The following is an 18,694-nucleotide window of genomic DNA, read 5'->3' on the forward strand; positions in this document are numbered from 1 at the left end:
GGGGCTGCTAGTGCATCTACCAGCACCGCTCCCGGGTCCCTGGACCCGTAACAAGGAAGCTTGGCGTTCTGGCGAGATGCCATGAGATCCAGCTCCGGTTCGCCCCAACGAAGAATCAGTTGAGCAAACACCTCCGGGTGAAGTTCCCACTCCCCCGGATGAAAGGTCTGGCGACTTAGAAAATCCGCCTCCCAGTTCTCCACGCCTGGGATGTAGATCGCTGACAGATGACAAGAGTGAGACTCTGCCCAGCGAATTATCTTCGAGACTTCCAACATCGCTAGGGAACTCCTGGTTCCCCCTTGATGATTGATGTAAGCCACAGTCGTGATGTTGTCCGACTGAAATCTGATAAACCTCAGTGTTGCTAACTGAGGCCAAGCTAGAAGAGCATTGAATATTGCTCTTAACTCCAGAATGTTTATTGGGAGGAGTTTCTCCTCCTGAGTCCACGATCCCTGAGCCTTCAGGGAGTTCCAGACTGCACCCCAGCCTAGTAGGCTGGCATCTGTTGTTACAATCGTCCAATCTGGTCTGCAAAATGTCATTCCTTTGGACAGATGAACCCGCGACAACCACCAGAGAAGAGAATCTCTGGCCTCCTGGTCCAGATTTAGTAAAGGGGACAGATCTGAGTAATCCCCATTCCACTGACTTAGCATGCATAGTTGCAGCGGTCTGAGATGCAGGCGCGCAAATGGCACTATGTCCATTGCCGCGACCATTAAGCCGATTACTTCCATGCACTGAGCTACTGATGGGCTTGGAATGGAATGGAATGGAATGAAGGACAGGCCAAGCATTTAGGATTTTTGATAACCTGGACTCCGTCAGGTAAATCTTCATCTCTAAAGAATCTATAAGAGTCCCTAGAAAGGGAACCCTTGTGAGTGGTAACAGAGAACTCTTTTCCATGTTCACTTTCCACCCATGCGACCTCAGAAATGCTAGAACTATCTCTGTATGAGACTTTGCATTTTGAAAACTTGACGCTTGTATCAGAATGTCGTCTAGGTACGGAGCCACCGCTATGCATCGCGGTCTTAGTACCGCCAGAAGCGAGCCCAGAACCTTTGTAAAGATTCTTGGGGCCGTAGCCAACCCGAAGGGAAGAGCTACAAACTGGTAATGCCTGTCTAGAAAGGCAAACCTTAGGTACCGATAATGATCTTTGTGAATCGGTATGTGAAGGTAGGCATCCTTTAAGTCCACTGTGGTCATATATTGACCCTCTTGGATCATGGGTAGGATTGTTCGAATAGTTTCCATCTTGAACGATGGAACCCTTAGGAATTTGTTTAAGATCTTCAGGTCCAAGATTGGCCTGAAGGTTCCCTCTTTTTTGGGAACCACAAACAGATTTGAGTAAAAACCTTGCCCTTGTTCCGTCCGCGGAACCGGGTGGATCACTCCCATTACTAAGAGGTCTTGTACACATCTTAGAAATGCCTCTTTCTTTATTAGATTTGTTGATAACCTTGACAGATGAAATCTCCCTTGTGGAGGAGAAGTTTTGAAGTCCAGAAGGTATCCCTGAGATATTATCTCCAATGCCCAGGGATCCTGGACAACTCTTGCCCATGAAGAATAATTAGATAAAAAAAACTCCTATCTCCTCTCGCGACGTCCTTCTTTGTTGAGACTTGCAAGAGAATGACTGGATATGACATGTGAGGGGAGGAGCTATATAGCAGCTCTGCTTGGGTGATCCTCTTACAACTTCCTGTTGGGAAGGAGAATATATCCCATAAGTAATGGATGACCCGTGGACTGAACACACTTAACAAGAGAAAGATATTTACGCCATATCTTATGATAGATCTTCCTGGTGACAGGCTTTCGAGCCTGAATCAAGGTATCTATGACCGACTCAGAGAAACCCCGCTTTGATAAAATCAAGCGTTCAATCTCCAAGCAGTCAGTTGCAGAGAAATTAGATTTGGATGCTTGAATGGACCTTGAACCAAAAGGTCCCGTCTCAGTGGCAGAGTCCATGGTGGCAGAGATGACATGTCCACCAGGTCTGAATACCAAGTCCTGCGTGGCCACGCAGGCGCTATCAAAATTACCGAAGCTCTCTCCCGTTTGATTCTGGCAATCAGACGCGGAAGGAGAGGGAATGGTGGAAACACATAAGCCAGGTTTAACGACCAGGGTACTGCTAGAGCATCTATCAGTACTGCCTGAGGATCCGTTGACCTGGATCCGTAACAAGGAAGTTTGGCGTTCTGACGAGACGCCATCAGATCCAATTCTGGGTGTGCCCAATAGCTGAACCAGTTGAGCAAACACCTCCGGATGGAGCTCCCACTCCCCCGGATGAAAAGTCTGACAACTTAGAAAATCTGCCTCCCAGTTCTCCACCCCTGGGATATAGATCGCTGATAGATGGCAAGAGTGAGTCTCTGCCCATCGGATTATCCAGGAAACTTCTATCATCGCCAAGGAACTCCTTGTTCCCCCCTGATGATTGATATAAGCTACAGTCGTGATGTTGTCCGACTGAAACCTGATGAATCCTGCCGAAGCCAGCTGAGGCCACGCCTGAAGAGCATTGAATATCGCTCTTAATTCCAGAATATTTATCGGTAGGAGGGCCTCCTCCTGAGTCTACAAACCCTGTGCTTTCAGGGAATTCCAGACTGCACCCCAGCCAAGGAGCCTGGCGTCCGTCGTCACAATAACCCACGCTGGCCTGCGGAAACACATTTCCCTGGATAGGTGATCCTGTGACAACCACCAAAGAAGAGAGTCTCTGGTCTCTTGATCCAGATTTATCTGAGGAGATAAATCTGCATAATCCCCATTCCACTGTTTGAGCATGCATAGTTGCAGTGGTCTGAGATGCAAGCGAGCAAACGGAACCATGTCCATTGCCGCTACCATAAGTCCGATTAGCTCCATACACTGAGCCACTGACGGCCGAGGAATGGAATGAAGAGCTCGGCAGGTGGTTAAAATATTTGATTTCCTGACCTCCGTCAGAAATATTTTCATGTCCACCGAATCTATCAGAGTTCCCAGGAATGGAACTCTCGTGAGAGGATTAAGAGAACTCTTTTTCACGTTCATCTTCCACCCGTGAGATCTTATAAAGGCCAACACTAAGTCCGTGTGAGACTTGGCAAGTTGGAAAGTCGACGCTTGAATTAGGATGTCGTCTAGATAAGGCGCCACTGCTATGCACCTCGGCCTTAGGACCGCCAGAGGGGACCCTAGCACCTATGTGAAGATTCTTGGTGCCGTGGCCAACCCGAAGGGAAGAGCCACAAACTGGTAATACCTGTCCAGAAAGGCAAACCTGAGGAACTGGTGATGATCTTTGTGAATAGGAATGTGTAGATACGCATCCTTTAGATCCACGGCAGTCATATATTGACCCTCCTGGATCATTGGTAAAATAGTCTGAATGGTCTCCATCTTGAAGGATGGAACTCTTAGGAATTGGTTTAGGATCTTGAGATCTAGAATTGGTCTGAAGATTCCCTCTTTTTTGGGAACCACAAACAGATTGGAGTAGAAACCTTGCCCCTGTTCTGTTTTCGGAACTGGGCAGATCACTCCCATGGTAAAAAGGTCTTCTACACAGCGTAAGAACGCCTCTCTTTTTGTCTGGTTTACAGACAATTGAGAAAGATGGAACCTCCCCCTTGGAGGAGAATCTTTGAAATCTAGGAGATACCGCTGGGTTACAATTTCTACGGCCCAAGAGTCCTGAACGTCTCTTGCCCAGGCCTGAGCAAAGAGAGAAAGTCTGCCCCCTACTTGATCCGGTCCCAGATCGGGGGCTACCCCTTCATGCTGTCTTAGTGGCAGCAGCAGGCTTTTTGGCCTGTTTACCCTTGAGAAAGTCTGCCCCCTACTTGATCCGGTCCCAGATCGGGGGCTACCCCTTCATGCTGTCTTAGTGGCAGCAGCAGGCTTTTTGGCCTGTTTACCCTTGTTCCAAGCCTGGTTAGGTCTCCAGGTTGGCTTGGATTGAGCAAAGTTCCCCTCTTGCTTTGCAGCCGGGGAAGAGGAAGCGGGACCCCCCTTGAAGTTTCGAAAGGAACGAAAATTATTTTGTTTGGTCCTTGTCTTATTTGACTTATCTTGAGGGAGGGCATAACCCTTCCCTCCAGTGGATGTCTGAAATGATCTCTTTCAGTGCAGGCCCGAATAGGGTCTTACCTATGAAAGGGATGGTCAAAAGCTTAGATTTAGAGGACACATCAGCTGACCAGGACTTAAGCCATAATGCTCTTCACGCTAAAATGGCAAAACCTGAATTCTTTGCCGCTAACTTAGCAAGATGAAAAGCGGCGTCTGTAATAAAATAATTAGCCAACTTAAGGGCCTTAATTCTGTCCAAAATATCATCTAGTGGGGTCTCCATCTGAAGAGCCTCTTCTAGAGCCTCAAACCAAAAACGCAGCTGCAGTGGTTACCGGAAAAATGCACGCTATAGGTTGAAGAAGAAAACCCTGATGAACAAAAATTTTCTTTCGGAGGCCCTCTAACTTTTTATCCATAGGATCAATGAAAGCACAACAGTCTTCAATAGGTATAGTTGTACGCTTAGCCAGAGTAGAAATAGCTCCCTCCACCTTAGGGACCGTCTGCCATGAGTCCTTTATGGTGTCATAAATGGGGAACATTTTCTTAAAAACAGGAGGGGGAGCGAACGGAATACCTGGTCTATGCCACTCCTTAGTAACAATGTCCGAAATCCTCTTAGGGACCGGAAAAACATCAGTGTAAACAGGAACCTCTAAATATTTGTCCATTTTACACAATTTCTCTGGAACGACAATAGGGTCACAATCATCCAGAGTAGCTAAAACCTCCATGAGCAATAAACTGAGGTGCTCTAGCTTAAATTTAAATGCCGTCATATCTGAATCTGTCTGAGGGAACATCTTTCCTGAATCAGAAATCTCTCCCTCAGACAGCAAATCCCTCATCCCTACCTCAGAACATTGTGAGGGAATATCGGATACGGCTACTAAAGCGTCAGAAGGCTCAGCATTTGTTCTTAACCCAGAGCTACTGCACTTCCCTTGCAACCCTGGCAGTTTAGATAAAACCTCTGTGAGGGTAGTATTCATAACTGAGGCCATATCTTGCAAGGTGAAAGAACGTCGCTTGTGCGGGCGTAACTGGTTGTGACACTTGGGGAGAACTAGATGGCGAAACCTGATTTACTTCTGTCTGAGAATCATTTAATGCCAAATTCTTATAAGTCAAAATATGCTGTTTGCAATTTATAGACATATCAGTACAATTGGGACACATTCTTAGAGGGGGGGTTCCACAATAGCTTCTAAACAAATTGAACAATGAGTTTCCTCAGTGTCAGACATGTTTAACAGGCTAGTAATGAAGCAAGCAAGCTTGGAAAACACTTTATTTAATGAAAAAAACACAATTTGCAAAAACGGTACTGTACCTTTAAGAGAAAAAAAAGGCATACACAAACTGCAAAACAGGTTAAAATTGCTTCAAAAATTCCGAAATTTTAACAGTGTACCCACTAAGCTTTAGAAGCATTGCACCACAAGTAAAAAAGCAATAGACCCCCCAAATGAAAAAAACGGATTGATAAGTGTCTAAAACCGGTTAAAACCCCTGTTAGCACCTTGCCACAGCTCTGCTGTGGCCCTACCTGCCCTTAGGAAGCGATAATATGGGGTTTAAAGCTTCAATTAGTCCCTCAGAAGACTCTCAGGACCTCAGGAGAAGTTGCTTGCTGCTTGTAAATGTAGGCCCCGCCCACCTCACTCGATGTTGCTGGGGCCTACACAAAACTAACAAACCCTGCCTGAAAGCCATGTGGGTTATAAAAAAACCCAAAGAACCCTCAAGCAAATGTCTCCCAGACACAAAAATGTTTGTCCCAAATTCACATAAACTGAGTGCCCACAAAAAATTTCCCACTTTATGCAAGCTAGTAAAAACCTCTGATAACACTAGGATTACTGCTTAACCTTTCCCTAATGGGGACACTGTCAGCCTTTCTGAGTTAACACAGTCTCTGCAGAAAATATGACTGAACATACCTCATTGCTGTATAGCAAGAAACCGTTCCTCACACTGAAGCTTTCCTGTACTCCTCAGCTCATGTGGGAACAGCAGTGGACCTTAGTTACAAATGCTAAGATCATCATCCTCCAGGCAGGAAATCTTCATCTATGTCCTGCCTGAGTGTAAATAGTACAACACCGGTACCATTTAAAAATAACAAACACTTGATTGAAGATAAAATAAAACTAACAGTTTAACACCTCTTCTCTTTACTCTTCCTGCTTAGAGCCAGCAAAGAGAATGACTGGGGGGTTGAGTTAAGGGGGGAGCTATATAGACAGCTCTGCTGTGGTGCTCTCTTTGCTACTTCCTGTCAGGAAGGACAATATCCCACGAGTTAAGATGAATCCGTGGATTCGGTACATCTTGCAAAAGAAATCAGAGCAATGTTATTTATAAATAAGCAAAACTATTCATTTTTTTAATAAAAAAAAACAAAACAAAAAAACTTTATGGGCTATATAAATAGGTCATCTACAAAACATTTATACAAAGAAAAAATGTGTATAATGTCCCTATAAGATGTAAATCTTGTGAACACCAAAGGTACGTCATAAATTTCCCTTCTTAGAGGGTTCTCACAAGTGAAACCCAACGTTTTTCTTTCATGATTCATGCGATTTTTAACAACTTTCTATTTTACTTCTATTATAAATTTTTCTTCGTTATCTTGGTATCTTTGGTTGAAAAGCACTGCGGAATCTGTTGGTGCTCTACAAATAACCGATAATAATAAAAGCAAGGATGTATGCTTTGGAGCTGGCCCAGTTCTGCAGCACTATAGGGCAGCAGTTTTGCAAGATCACTAGATGGCAGCACTATTTCCTGCCATGTAGTGCTCCAGATGCCTACCTAGGAATCTCTTCAACAAAGAAGATCATGGGAACAAGGCAAATTTAATATGTAAATCGGAAACTTTTTTTTAAATGTTATCTGTCTGAAACATAAAATATATATTTTTGGCGGGGTTCATATCCCTTTAATAAACCTTGTTAAAACGTTTGTATTCTTTTTATTGGGTTTTAATTTGATTTAATTTTTTGAAAATGGACACTTTCTATTATTCTTTTAACACTAAGAATCACTACCCTTTTTCGCTTTACACATATTGTAATGTTAGTAACTACTAATTTAAAATTAAAATAAGTGCTATTGCATTGTTTTTTTTATAGTGCATTTGTCAGTTATTCAATTCTACTGTAAAGGGACAGTTCACTGTAAAATAGTTTCTCCCTGAATGTGTTCCCCATGACTTGTTATACCAGCTGCAGCATATAAAATGTATTAGAAATTGCTCATTTATGCTTCTCTTTGCTAAAGAAATAGATGGGTTTGCTGTTTGAAACCACAGCCCATCAAAACAGGCTAAGCTTGCAGACAGATCAGATCTCGTTATCTTATCACTTAAATGCTTCCCTTTCTTATCTCTGTACAATACTTAGAAAGAACAATTGAAAATTAACATTTTAGAGCTTTATCTCTTCCACCTCCCACTGTGAGTGTAATTACTTTTGCTGGCTGACAGTTATGCAATAGCCTATACCTAGGTATAGAAACTTTCTGTATAGTCTTTCTGTATGGTCTCAAACAAATAATCTTGTAACTGATTTATAAAGGAAAGAGTCACCAAGGCCATCTGCTTGTCATCAACTGCATTTATAACTTTGTCCTACTCTTTATTCATAAAGCACTTTAAAATGTACACTCAAGTCAAAATGAAACTAATGGTTCAGACAGTGCATGCAATTTTAAATAAGTTGCCACTTTGCTTCCATTAACAAAATGTGCAGTCTTTATATTTACACTTTTTGAGTTACCAGCTCCTACTGAAAATGTGCAAGAATTCAAAGTATTTGCATTTGTTATTGGCGGGTGGCTGTCACATGATACAGGAGTGGAAATAGACATAACTTTGAAATATGTCTGAAAAAAAATCTACTCTTGTCTTTTAATCATGCATTTGTTGATTATGCAAATTTACTGGTCCATTAAATAACATTTTAACGTGATGTGTGAGTGAATTGGCTTAACCATACAATTTAAAATGCCTTAAAAAAGTAGGGTTGCACCGATATTAGTAACGGTGCTGATACCAAGTATTTGCATGGGTACTTGTACTCGTGCAAATGCACTGATACTTAAACCGATACTTCCGCTTCCTACCCATACACCGTCTTGTGGCGTTTTTCAAACTGCATGTTCACATTTCATTTTAAGCTGGAGTCTAGTTAACTAAAACTTCTGTTTTGCCAATACAAATTGCTGTTTGTATTATTGTATGTCAGAGCAGTGCTCCAAAATCCGCTACTATACAACTGGAAGCCTACCTGTGAGAGATCTGTGTACCTCGTTCAGGCAAACCCCTGAAGTACTGGGCAGTTAAACAGATTTCCAGCTCTGGCTAAAATGGCCCAAAAATATCTTTCTGCCTCATGCAGTAGTGTGAAAAGTGAGAGACTGTTCAGCTTAGCGTCAAACGTCCTACTCCTTACTGATACCAGAAACAGGCGTATAGCTGAACAAGCAGAGATGCTTCTGTTCCTTAATAAGAACTTGCCACTAACTTTTGAAAAATTATTCTAATTGCTAGATTGCCTATTATATTGCTAGTTCTCATCTTGAACAAATATGCTCAAAACATACTGTACTCTGAGGAACATCCTTAGCCAGGGCTGGACGGGGAATAAAAAGTAGCCCTGGAAAAATATGAAGACCAGCCCTATTTTCTGTTGAGTCAGTAGAATGCAAATGCCCCATTTTTCTCAAAGGGGATTACCGGGACACTCCTTCCCCAATATTTTTTTCAGAATTAAATTGTATTACTTTGTATGAAATACAAATGTCTGATGTTATATAGGCACCCTACAACCCAATGGCATCCAGTAATCACCCCTTCAAATGATAGCTTTCCAACCCCAGCTGCTTCCACTGTTATTATTATTAATATATTCTATTGTAATATTTTAATTTATAAACATGTTCTGTGAACTTTGTGACAACAATCAAAACTGTTTTATTATTTCAAAAATGTCTTGAGTTACAGTTCATAATTATAAAGAAGCTATCTTAAATTATTAGTCTGTATTGTGCTTGGTAAACTGTCATATGACATTAAAAAAAAATAAGTATCTTCTTCCCACCACCAGTCTTTTTTTTTTTTTTTTTTTTTTTTTCTCCCTCCTCCCCCCCCCCTTCCCATCACTTACTCAATGGCTTTTCCTTATTTCTTCTTCTAACTTACCCTTTACTATTACCCATACTCTTTCTTTTTCCTAAATCTGACAACTATGTGATGTTCATCCTTAAAAAATTGTAAAAATTTAGCAACACTGTGAGAAAGGACTAGTTATCACCTTGGTACTGAAGTAATGATTGTACTTTCTTATGTTTACTTATCTTTTCACAGAATGGACAATTTTGGTAACTGCAACTTATAATATATAACAATAACCTGTATTGTACTTTTTGATTGTGAAAATTTGTTGCCTTGTTGTCTTATTCAATATCTTAATAAAACTTCATTTAAAAAAAAAAAAATAAAAAAAAAAAAAGTATCGGTAATTGGTATCGGTACTTGTACTCAGTCTTAAAAAAAATGGTATCGGTGAAACCCTATTAAAAAAGGGACCTACTGGCTTCTAATGTGAAACAATCAAATCACATCTTTTCTCTTATGCATTTTATTCTCTTACACAATGTACTAAACGATTCCACAGAAGTCAATGCCCCATGTAATTTTTATTTCAGACAATCTTTTCTCAGGATTTACAAATCTCATTCCACTGCTGGAATAAAGAGCTGTGAGTCTAGGCATGTTAACACCTTAACGACCACGACATACCTGTACGTTGATAGTCGTTAAAGGTTCAGAAAAGTTAGTCTGTAAGCTGCATGTATAATACGTTCTGATTGTAAATTGTTTTAAAATAATAATCCTTACCATACTTTTTTGATTTTGAAGAAGCCGATTCATGCCGCGGTCTAGAAATAGCTGACAGCCCCGGTAGAAAGTAACTCAAATGGGTCCAAGCAATCGACCAAGCATATTGTATATCAATTACTGAAATGAATATTCAATAAGGCAATGTGCGATCACTTTCGCATGCGCATTAGTGTTACTACATACACGCATGTCTCATCAGTGTGAAGCGTGCGTCAAAGTATTTGCACTTGCGTATTTCACAGAGCAAGTCTGCAAGTGCTCATAGCGTATATCATATGCTTGTTAGTCAGTTGATAGAGAAGAGAATTATGGGGACCAATATGGCGGCGCGCTCTCCCGAGGGCTATATGTAGAGCCATCCATGAATGGCTTTGCATAATTAGGTAAAACGGAGAGAGTGCAAGCATGGACATTTTTGCAAGGAATTTATTAAAATAAAAAAACAACATTTAATAAATGCAATATAACGGTGTTTGTTTAAACCGTTAAGTTTTATTCTGAAAGTTTACTGTCCCTTTAAGGGATTGTCTGGCTGTAATAGCGTGGGTCTTGCCATCAATTCAGCGACTTTAAGACTAAATGTAAGAAAAGATCTTGAGACAGGTCTCTTCGTAAGAAAATATTTGGATATCTGAATCAGATCTGCATATCAAGTCCTGCGTAGCCAAGCTGGAATTACTGGAGATATCTCCTGCTTGATTCAAGGAAACAGAGCAAACAGATAATATGTGCATCAGACTAAAAACAAAAACCACAAACCTACTGAAGCATCTATGAGATCTCCCGGAGGATCCCTAGACCTGGCACATTAACTGGGAAGCTTGTAATACAAATGAGAACCCATCAAACCAACAACCTCCATACACTGCACGACTGATAGAGGAGTTGGTTAAAGATTCACACAGGCACTCAACAACTTTGTTCCGTGAATCCCTGACAGAGAAAGATGCATAGAAACCAAATCTATGACAACCCCTAAGAAAATAACTTTGGATGTTGGAATCAGAGAAGCCTTTTAATTATTGATATTCCAACCAGGGTCTCAAACACTGAATCAGGGTCTTTGTGTGAAAGTTATGGCAGAAAACACATTTTGGTTCAAGAACCGTCCTTCAAAGTAATTCACTGAAGTCTTATCACAGACATCAGTACTCCCAGAACCTTTAAGAAAAATTTTAAGCCAATGCTAAACCAAATGGAAGAGCAACAAACTAAAAATGTTTGTTCCAGAAAGGAATTTATGAAGATCCCTGTGAATTGGACTATATAGATATGCATCCTGTGAACCAAAAGCAGAATTGTCTGAAATTATTTCAATTTGAAGGCAGGAACTTTCAGGAATATGTTCAGAGACTTAGAGCTAAAATTGGTCTGAACATTCCCCCATTCTGTGGTACTATTTAAAGATTGGAATAGAAATCAAGGCCTTGTTCTGCATGTGGCACCTGAACATCAAACCCATGCTTTCCAGATCTTGTACACACATAGAAACATGGAATTGAAGGAACCTTCCTTGAGGCGGTATGACCGAAAAAACTTTTCTGTCACCCTCCAAAATGAATTTAGCACCCAGAAATCCTCAAGGGATCTGAACCATGCCTTCTGAAACAGTCTCTGCCCCCTACTAGAATGAATCTGGAAAGGGGATGTAAACTAATGCTGTCTTAGAAGAGGACTTTTTTGCCTGCTGGCTATAAGTGCCTGGTTTCCTGGAGTACTTGGAGAAGTCTGATTTTTGAGTCAAAGAGGGTTATGGCTTCTGGTTTCTGGACTGACAAAATAAATAAAAAAATGGTCAAATGCCCTATAAGCAAGTCTAGACCTGAAGTGAATAAATCTCCTATACCATCAGATACTGTAGCAATAATAGGAAGATGTAAAAGACTACTCTTCGATACCATCACCTGACCAAGAGAATTGCTCTACTAGCAAGCATAGCTTAAAAAAAAAAAAAAATTAGCATTTAAAAAGGGACAGTCTAGTCAAAATAAAACTTTAATGATTCAGATACAGGAGGCCAGAAAATGGGAGAAAAAATAAATTTGTCAGAAAAAAAAAAATCTACTGCTTATTTGAAATTCAGAGTAAATGCTATTTCATTGTCTTTGTATTATGTACTTATTAATTATGTCATTCTACTGCATTGAGTGGTCCTTTAAGCAAGAATGTCCATATTGTTTTGCAAACAAAGGAATTTGCTACTTTGATCAGGTTCAAATGGACTTATATATTTTATCCAGAGAACTGGTTTTCAGAGGAAGATGACTCTTGTACACCAATAGTCAGTAAAATCTGACTCTTGTTCCAAAGAAGAATCTTAGACTTCGAATGAAGTTCACCTTTTCGAAGAAGAATCCCAATCAGAAGAATCTGCCTCTCTAGAAAGTTGAATTAGACCTTTCTTTTTAAGAGGTCCAGCAGAAAGGTCAGCTACTGCAAATACCTTACTCTCTTCTGGCCTAAGATGTTTGTGCCTACTTGAGGGTGTCAAAGCCCCAACATCTCAGTTGCAGAGCAGAGATAATTCTCAAAATCGGAAGAAAAATCCATTTTAACTCCATGAGGAGTACTGAAAGGAAATGGACACTGCCCTTGCAAGGGTACAGCATGAAAATCTTGTTTAGAATTTGCAACACTGCCCACACCAACATTGCATAGTTGCGCAGGTAGACAGACCCAAAATTGCAAAGCATGTTACTTAGCCTGAAAAAAAAACCCACAGATCTCCCCTCTAAGGGACAGAATATAATATTGAATTGGGAACAGTTCTAATCTACTCCAGAAATTATATATAAGGAGACAGAGACCGATAGTACACACACAATAAAAAGTAAATAAAATTACAGTAATATACATAATTTAAGGACATTAGCACCATGAGACCATATAACATAAATAAGTACCTATGCTAGACAAGGTGAGTGAAACCTTAGTAAAGACTCGTAGAAGTATAGCTCTTAGTGCCCTTACTCAGAGTAATGAGACACATTAGCAGCAAAAAAACAGATAAAGACTCTTAATACAAGGGTAGTTTACCATCTTGCTGTAACACCTTACTGAAGCCCCGCAAGAACCAGGCGCACACAAATATAGAATCTAAACCCAAAGATTGATAAATAACATAAAATATAATAAATATAATCCTCTAGGAGGCGCTCAAACGTACCAACACACAGAAAAAAGATGTGACAATAATATAAAAATAAGATATCACACAGTATCTATAGCAAAAAGGAGCTCAGTATATGTTGATAATATTGTGGGGATCAAAATCTTATTGTCCCATTGGCCAACAGATACAAAACAACGGAATGTCACTCAATAATAAAATACTTAATGTTCCAATTTGGGCAATGTTCCACAAGTACAGGTTATGCAGAATAGTTAGGCAGCTCTCTTACTTCATTCAAGAAAAGAAGATCTACAATATAAAAAGCACAGAAAAAGCACAGAGGCGCCAATGGTGCAGATTAATGATGCATTTTAGGATGTCAGTACAGGAGACATGCACAGGGTACTCACTTGTAAAAAAGGCATTCAATCATGCCCATAGAGGCAGGCTGGATTTCTGCAGCAGTCCAACTAGCTGATCACTTTCCAGGTGAATATCCAGGGTGCAGGAAACAAGCAAATCAGGAGTGCATGAAGGTGACCAGGAATAGGGATTAATCACCCTATAGGTAGCTTTGGCTCAAAGAGAAATACTTAACACAGAGTTTAAAAACATAAGGGCGTTTTATTCTAAAAACAGAATTTATGTTTACCTGATAAATTACTTTCTCCAACGGTGTGTCCGGTCCACGGCGTCATCCTTACTTGTGGGATATTCTCTTCCCCAACAGGAAATGGCAAAGAGCCCAGCAAAGCTGGTCACATGATCCCTCCTAGGCTCCGCCTACCCCAGTCATTCGACCGACGTTAAGGAGGAATATTTGCATAGGAGAAACCATATGGTACCGTGGTGACTGTAGTTAAAGAAAATAAATTATCAGACCTGATTAAAAAAACCAGGGCGGGCCGTGGACCGGACACACCGTTGGAGAAAGTAATTTATCAGGTAAACATAAATTCTGTTTTCTCCAACATAGGTGTGTCCGGTCCACGGCGTCATCCTTACTTGTGGGAACCAATACCAAAGCTTTAGGACACGGATGAAGGGAGGGAGCAAATCAGGTCACCTAAATGGAAGGCACCACGGCTTGCAAAACCTTTCTCCCAAAAATAGCCTCAGAAGAAGCAAAAGTATCAAACTTGTAAAATTTGGTAAAAGTGTGCAGTGAAGACCAAGTCGCTTCCCTACATATCTGATCAACAGAAGCCTCGTTCTTGAAGGCCCATGTGGAAGCCACAGCCCTAGTGGAATGAGCCGTGATTCTTTCGGGAGGCTGCCGTCCGGCAGTCTCGTAAGCCAATCTGATGATGCTTTTAATCCAAAAAGAGAGAGAGGTAGAAGTTGCTTTTTGACCTCTCCTTTTACCGGAATAAACAACAAACAAGGAAGATGTTTGTCTAAAATCCTTTGTAGCATCTAAATAGAATTTTAGAGCGCGAACAACATCCAAATTGTGCAACAAACGTTCCTTCTTTGAAACTGGTTTCGGACACAGAGAAGGTACGATAATCTCCTGGTTAATGTTTTTGTTAGAAACAACTTTTGGAAGAAAACCAGGTTTAGTACGTAAAACCACCTTATCTGCATGGAACACCAGATAAGGAGGAGAACACTGCAGAGCAGATAATTCTGAAACTCTTCTAGCAGAAGAAATTGCAACTAAAAACAAAACTTTCCAAGATAATAACTTAATATCAACGGAATGCAAGGGTTCAAACGGAACCCCCTGAAGAACTGAAAGAACTAAATTGAGACTCCAAGGAGGAGTCAAAGGTTTGTAAACAGGCTTAATTCTAACCAGAGCCTGAACAAAGGCTTGAACATCTGGCACAGCGGCCAGCTTTTTGTGAAGTAACACAGACAAGGCAGAAATCTGTCCCTTCAGGGAACTTGCAGATAATCCTTTTTCCAATCCTTCTTGAAGGAAGGATAGAATCCTAGGAATCTTAACCTTGTCCCAAGGGAATCCTTTAGATTCACACCAACAGATATATTTTTTCCAAATTTTGTGGTAAATCTTTCTAGTTACAGGCTTTCTGGCCTGAACAAGAGTATCGATAACAGAATCTGAGAATCCTCGCTTCGATAAGATCAAGCGTTCAATCTCCAAGCAGTCAGCTGGAGTGAAACCAGATTCGGATGTTCGAACGGACCCTGAACAAGAAGGTCTCGTCTCAAAGGTAGCTTCCAAGGAGGAGCCGATGACATATTCACCAGATCTGCGTACCAAGTCCTGCGTGGCCACGCAGGAGCTATCAAGATCACCGACGCCCTCTCCTGATTGATCCTGGCTACCAGCCTGGGGATGAGAGGAAACGGCGGGAACACATAAGCTAGTTTGAAGGTCCAAGGTGCTACTAATGCATCCACTAGAGCCGCCTTGGGATCCCTGGATCTGGACCCGTAGCAAGGAACTTTGAAGTTCTGACGAGAGGCCATCAGATCCATGTCTGGAATGCCCCACAGCTGAGTGACTTGGGCAAAGATTTCCGGATGGAGTTCCCACTCCCCCGGATGCAATGTCTGACGACTCAGAAAATCCGCTTCCCAATTTTCCACTCCTGGGATGTGGATAGCAGACAGGTGGCAGGAGTGAGACTCCGCCCATAGAATGATTTTGGTCACTTCTTCCATCGCCAGGGAACTCCTTGTTCCCCCCTGATGGTTGATGTACGCAACAGTTGTCATGTTGTCTGATTGAAACCGTATGAACTTGGCCCTCGCTAGCTGAGGCCAAGCCTTGAGAGCATTGAATATCGCTCTCAGTTCCAGAATATTTATCGGTAGAAGAGATTCTTCCCGAGACCAAAGACCCTGAGCTTTCAGGGATCCCCAGACCGCGCCCCAGCCCATCAGACTGGCGTCGGTCGTGACAATGACCCACTCTGGTCTGCGGAATGTCATCCCTCGTGACAGGTTGTCCAGGGACAGCCACCAACGGAGTGAGTCTCTGGTCCTCTGATTTACTTGTATCTTCGGAGACAAGTCTGTATAGTCCCCATTCTACTGACTGAGCATGCACAGTTGTAATGGTCTTAGATGAATGCGTGCAAAAGGAACTATGTCCATTGCCGCTACCATCAACCCGATCACTTCCATGCACTGAGCTATGGAAGGAAGAGGAACGGAATGAAGTATCCGACAAGAGTCTAGAAGTTTTGTTTTTCTGGCCTCTGTCAGAAAAATCCTCATTTCTAAGGAGTCTATTATTGTTCCCAAGAAGGGAACCCTTGTTGACGGAGATAGAGAACTCTTTTCCACGTTCACTTTCCATCCGAGAGATCTGAGAAAGGCCAGGACAATGTCCGTGTGAGCCTTTGCTTGAGGAAGGGACGACGCTTGAATCAGAATGTCGTCCAAGTAAGGTACTACAGCAATGCCCCTTGGTCTTAGCACAGCTAGAAGGGACCCTAGTACCTTTGTGAAAATCCTTGGAGCAGTGGCTAATCCGAAAGGAAGCGCCACGAACTGGTAATGTTTGTCCAGGAATGCGAACCTCCGGAACCGATGATGTTCCTTGTGGATAGGAATATGTAGATACGCATCCTTTAAATCCACCGTGGTCATGAATTGACCTTCCTGGATGGAAGGAAGAATAGTTCGAATGGTTTCCATCTTGAACGATGGAACCTTGAGAAACTTGTTTAAGATCTTGAGATCTAAGATTGGTCTGAACGTTCCCTCTTTTTTGGGAACTATAAACAGATTGGAGTAGAACCCCATCCCTTGTTCTCTTAATGGAACGGGATGAATCACTCCCATTTTTAACAGGTCTTCTACACAATGTAAGAATGCCTGTCTTTTTATGTGGTCTGAGGACAACTGAGACCTGTGGAACCTCCCCCTTGGGGGAAGTCCCTTGAATTCCAGAAGATAACCTTGGGAGACTATTTCTAGCGCCCAAGGATCCAGAACATCTCTTGCCCAAGCCTGAGCGAAGAGAGAGAGTCTGCCCCCCACCAGATCCGGTCCCGGATCGGGGGCCAACATTTCATGCTGTCTTGGTAGCAGTGGCAGGTTTCTTGGCCTGCTTTCCCTTGTTCCAGCCTTGCATTGGTCTCCAAGCTGGCTTGGCTTGAGAAGTATTACCCTCTTGCTTAGAGGACGTAGCCTTTGGGCTGGTCCGTTTCTGCGAAAGGGACGAAAATTAGGTTTATTTTTTGCCTTGAAAGGCCGATCCTGAGGAAGGGCGTGGCCCTTACCCCCAGTGATATCCGAGATAATCTCTTTCAAGTCAGGGCCAAACAGCGTTTTCCCCTTGAAAGGAATGTTAAGTAGCTTGTTCTTGGAAGACGCATCAGCCGACCAAGATTTCAACCAAAGCGCTCTGCGCGCCACAATAGCAAACCCAGAATTCTTAGCCGCTAACCTAGCCAATTGCAAAGTGGCGTCTAGGGTGAAAGAATTAGCCAATTTGAGAGCATTGATTCTGTCCATAATCTCCTCATAAGGAGGAGAATCACTGTCGACCGCCTTTATCAGCTCATCGAACCAGAAACATGCGGCTGTAGCGACAGGGACAATGCATGAAATTGGTTGTAGAAGGTAACCCTGCTGAACAAACATCTTTTTAAGCAAACCTTCTAATTTTTTATCCATAGGATCTTTGAAAGCACAACTATCCTCTATGGGTATAGTGGTGCGTTTGTTTAAAGTGGAAACCGCTCCCTCGACCTTGGGGACTGTCTGCCATAAGTCCTTTCTGGGGTCGACCATAGGAAACAATTTTTTAAATATGGGGGGAGGGACGAAAGGAATACCGGGCCTTTCCCATTCTTTATTAACAATGTCCGCCACCCGCTTGGGTATAGGAAAAGCTTCTGGGAGCCCCGGCACCTCTAGGAACTTGTCCATTTTACATAGTTTCTCTGGGATGACCAACTTGTCACAATCATCCAGAGTGGATAATACCTCCTTAAGCAGAATGCGGAGATGTTCCAACTTAAATTTAAATGCAATCACATCAGGTTCAGCTTGTTGAGAAATGTTCCCTGAATCAGTAATTTCTCCCTCAGACAAAACCTCCCTGGCCCCATCAGACTGAGTTAGGGGCCCTTCAGAAATATTAATATCAGCGTCGTCATGCTCTTCAGTATCTAAAACAGAGCAGTCGCGCTTACGCTGATAAGTGTTCATTTTGGCTAGAATGTTTTTGACAGAATTATCCATTACAGCCGTTAATTGTTGCATAGTAAGGAGTATTGGCGCGCTAGATGTACTAGGGGCCTCCTGAGTGGGCAAGACTCGTGTAGACGAAGGAGGGAATGATGCAGTACCATGCTTACTCCCCTCACTTGAGGAATCATCTTGGGCATCATTGTCATTGTCACATAAATCACATTTATTTAAATGAATAGGAATTCTGGCTTCCCCACATTCAGAACACAGTCTATCTGGTAGTTCAGACATGTTAAACAGGCATAAACTTGATAACAAGTACAAAAAACGTTTTAAAATAAAACCGTTACTGTCACTTTAAATTTTAAACTGAACACACTTTATTACTGCAAATGCGAAAAAACATGAAGGAATTGTTCAAAATTCACCAAATTTTCACCACAGTGTCTTAAAGCCTT

The 18,694-nt window shown here is 41.9% G+C and overlaps 1 protein-coding gene across 1 annotated transcript in view; it reads right to left on the reverse strand.

Moving 5' to 3' along the window:
- The window catches only part of ARID3B (AT-rich interaction domain 3B), a 288,514-nt gene that overhangs the window by 242,755 nt on the left and 27,065 nt on the right, over positions 1–18,694 (reverse strand). The window contains exon 4 of the mRNA XM_053717369.1: positions 11,057–11,067. Within this exon, the coding sequence (XP_053573344.1) occupies positions 11,057–11,067 (11 nt within the window). The remainder of the gene's footprint in view (positions 1–11,056; positions 11,068–18,694) is intronic.

The sequence above is a fragment of the Bombina bombina genome, chromosome 6 (genome assembly GCF_027579735.1).
Source record: "Bombina bombina isolate aBomBom1 chromosome 6, aBomBom1.pri, whole genome shotgun sequence".
NCBI classification, from domain to species: domain Eukaryota; kingdom Metazoa; phylum Chordata; class Amphibia; order Anura; family Bombinatoridae; genus Bombina; species Bombina bombina.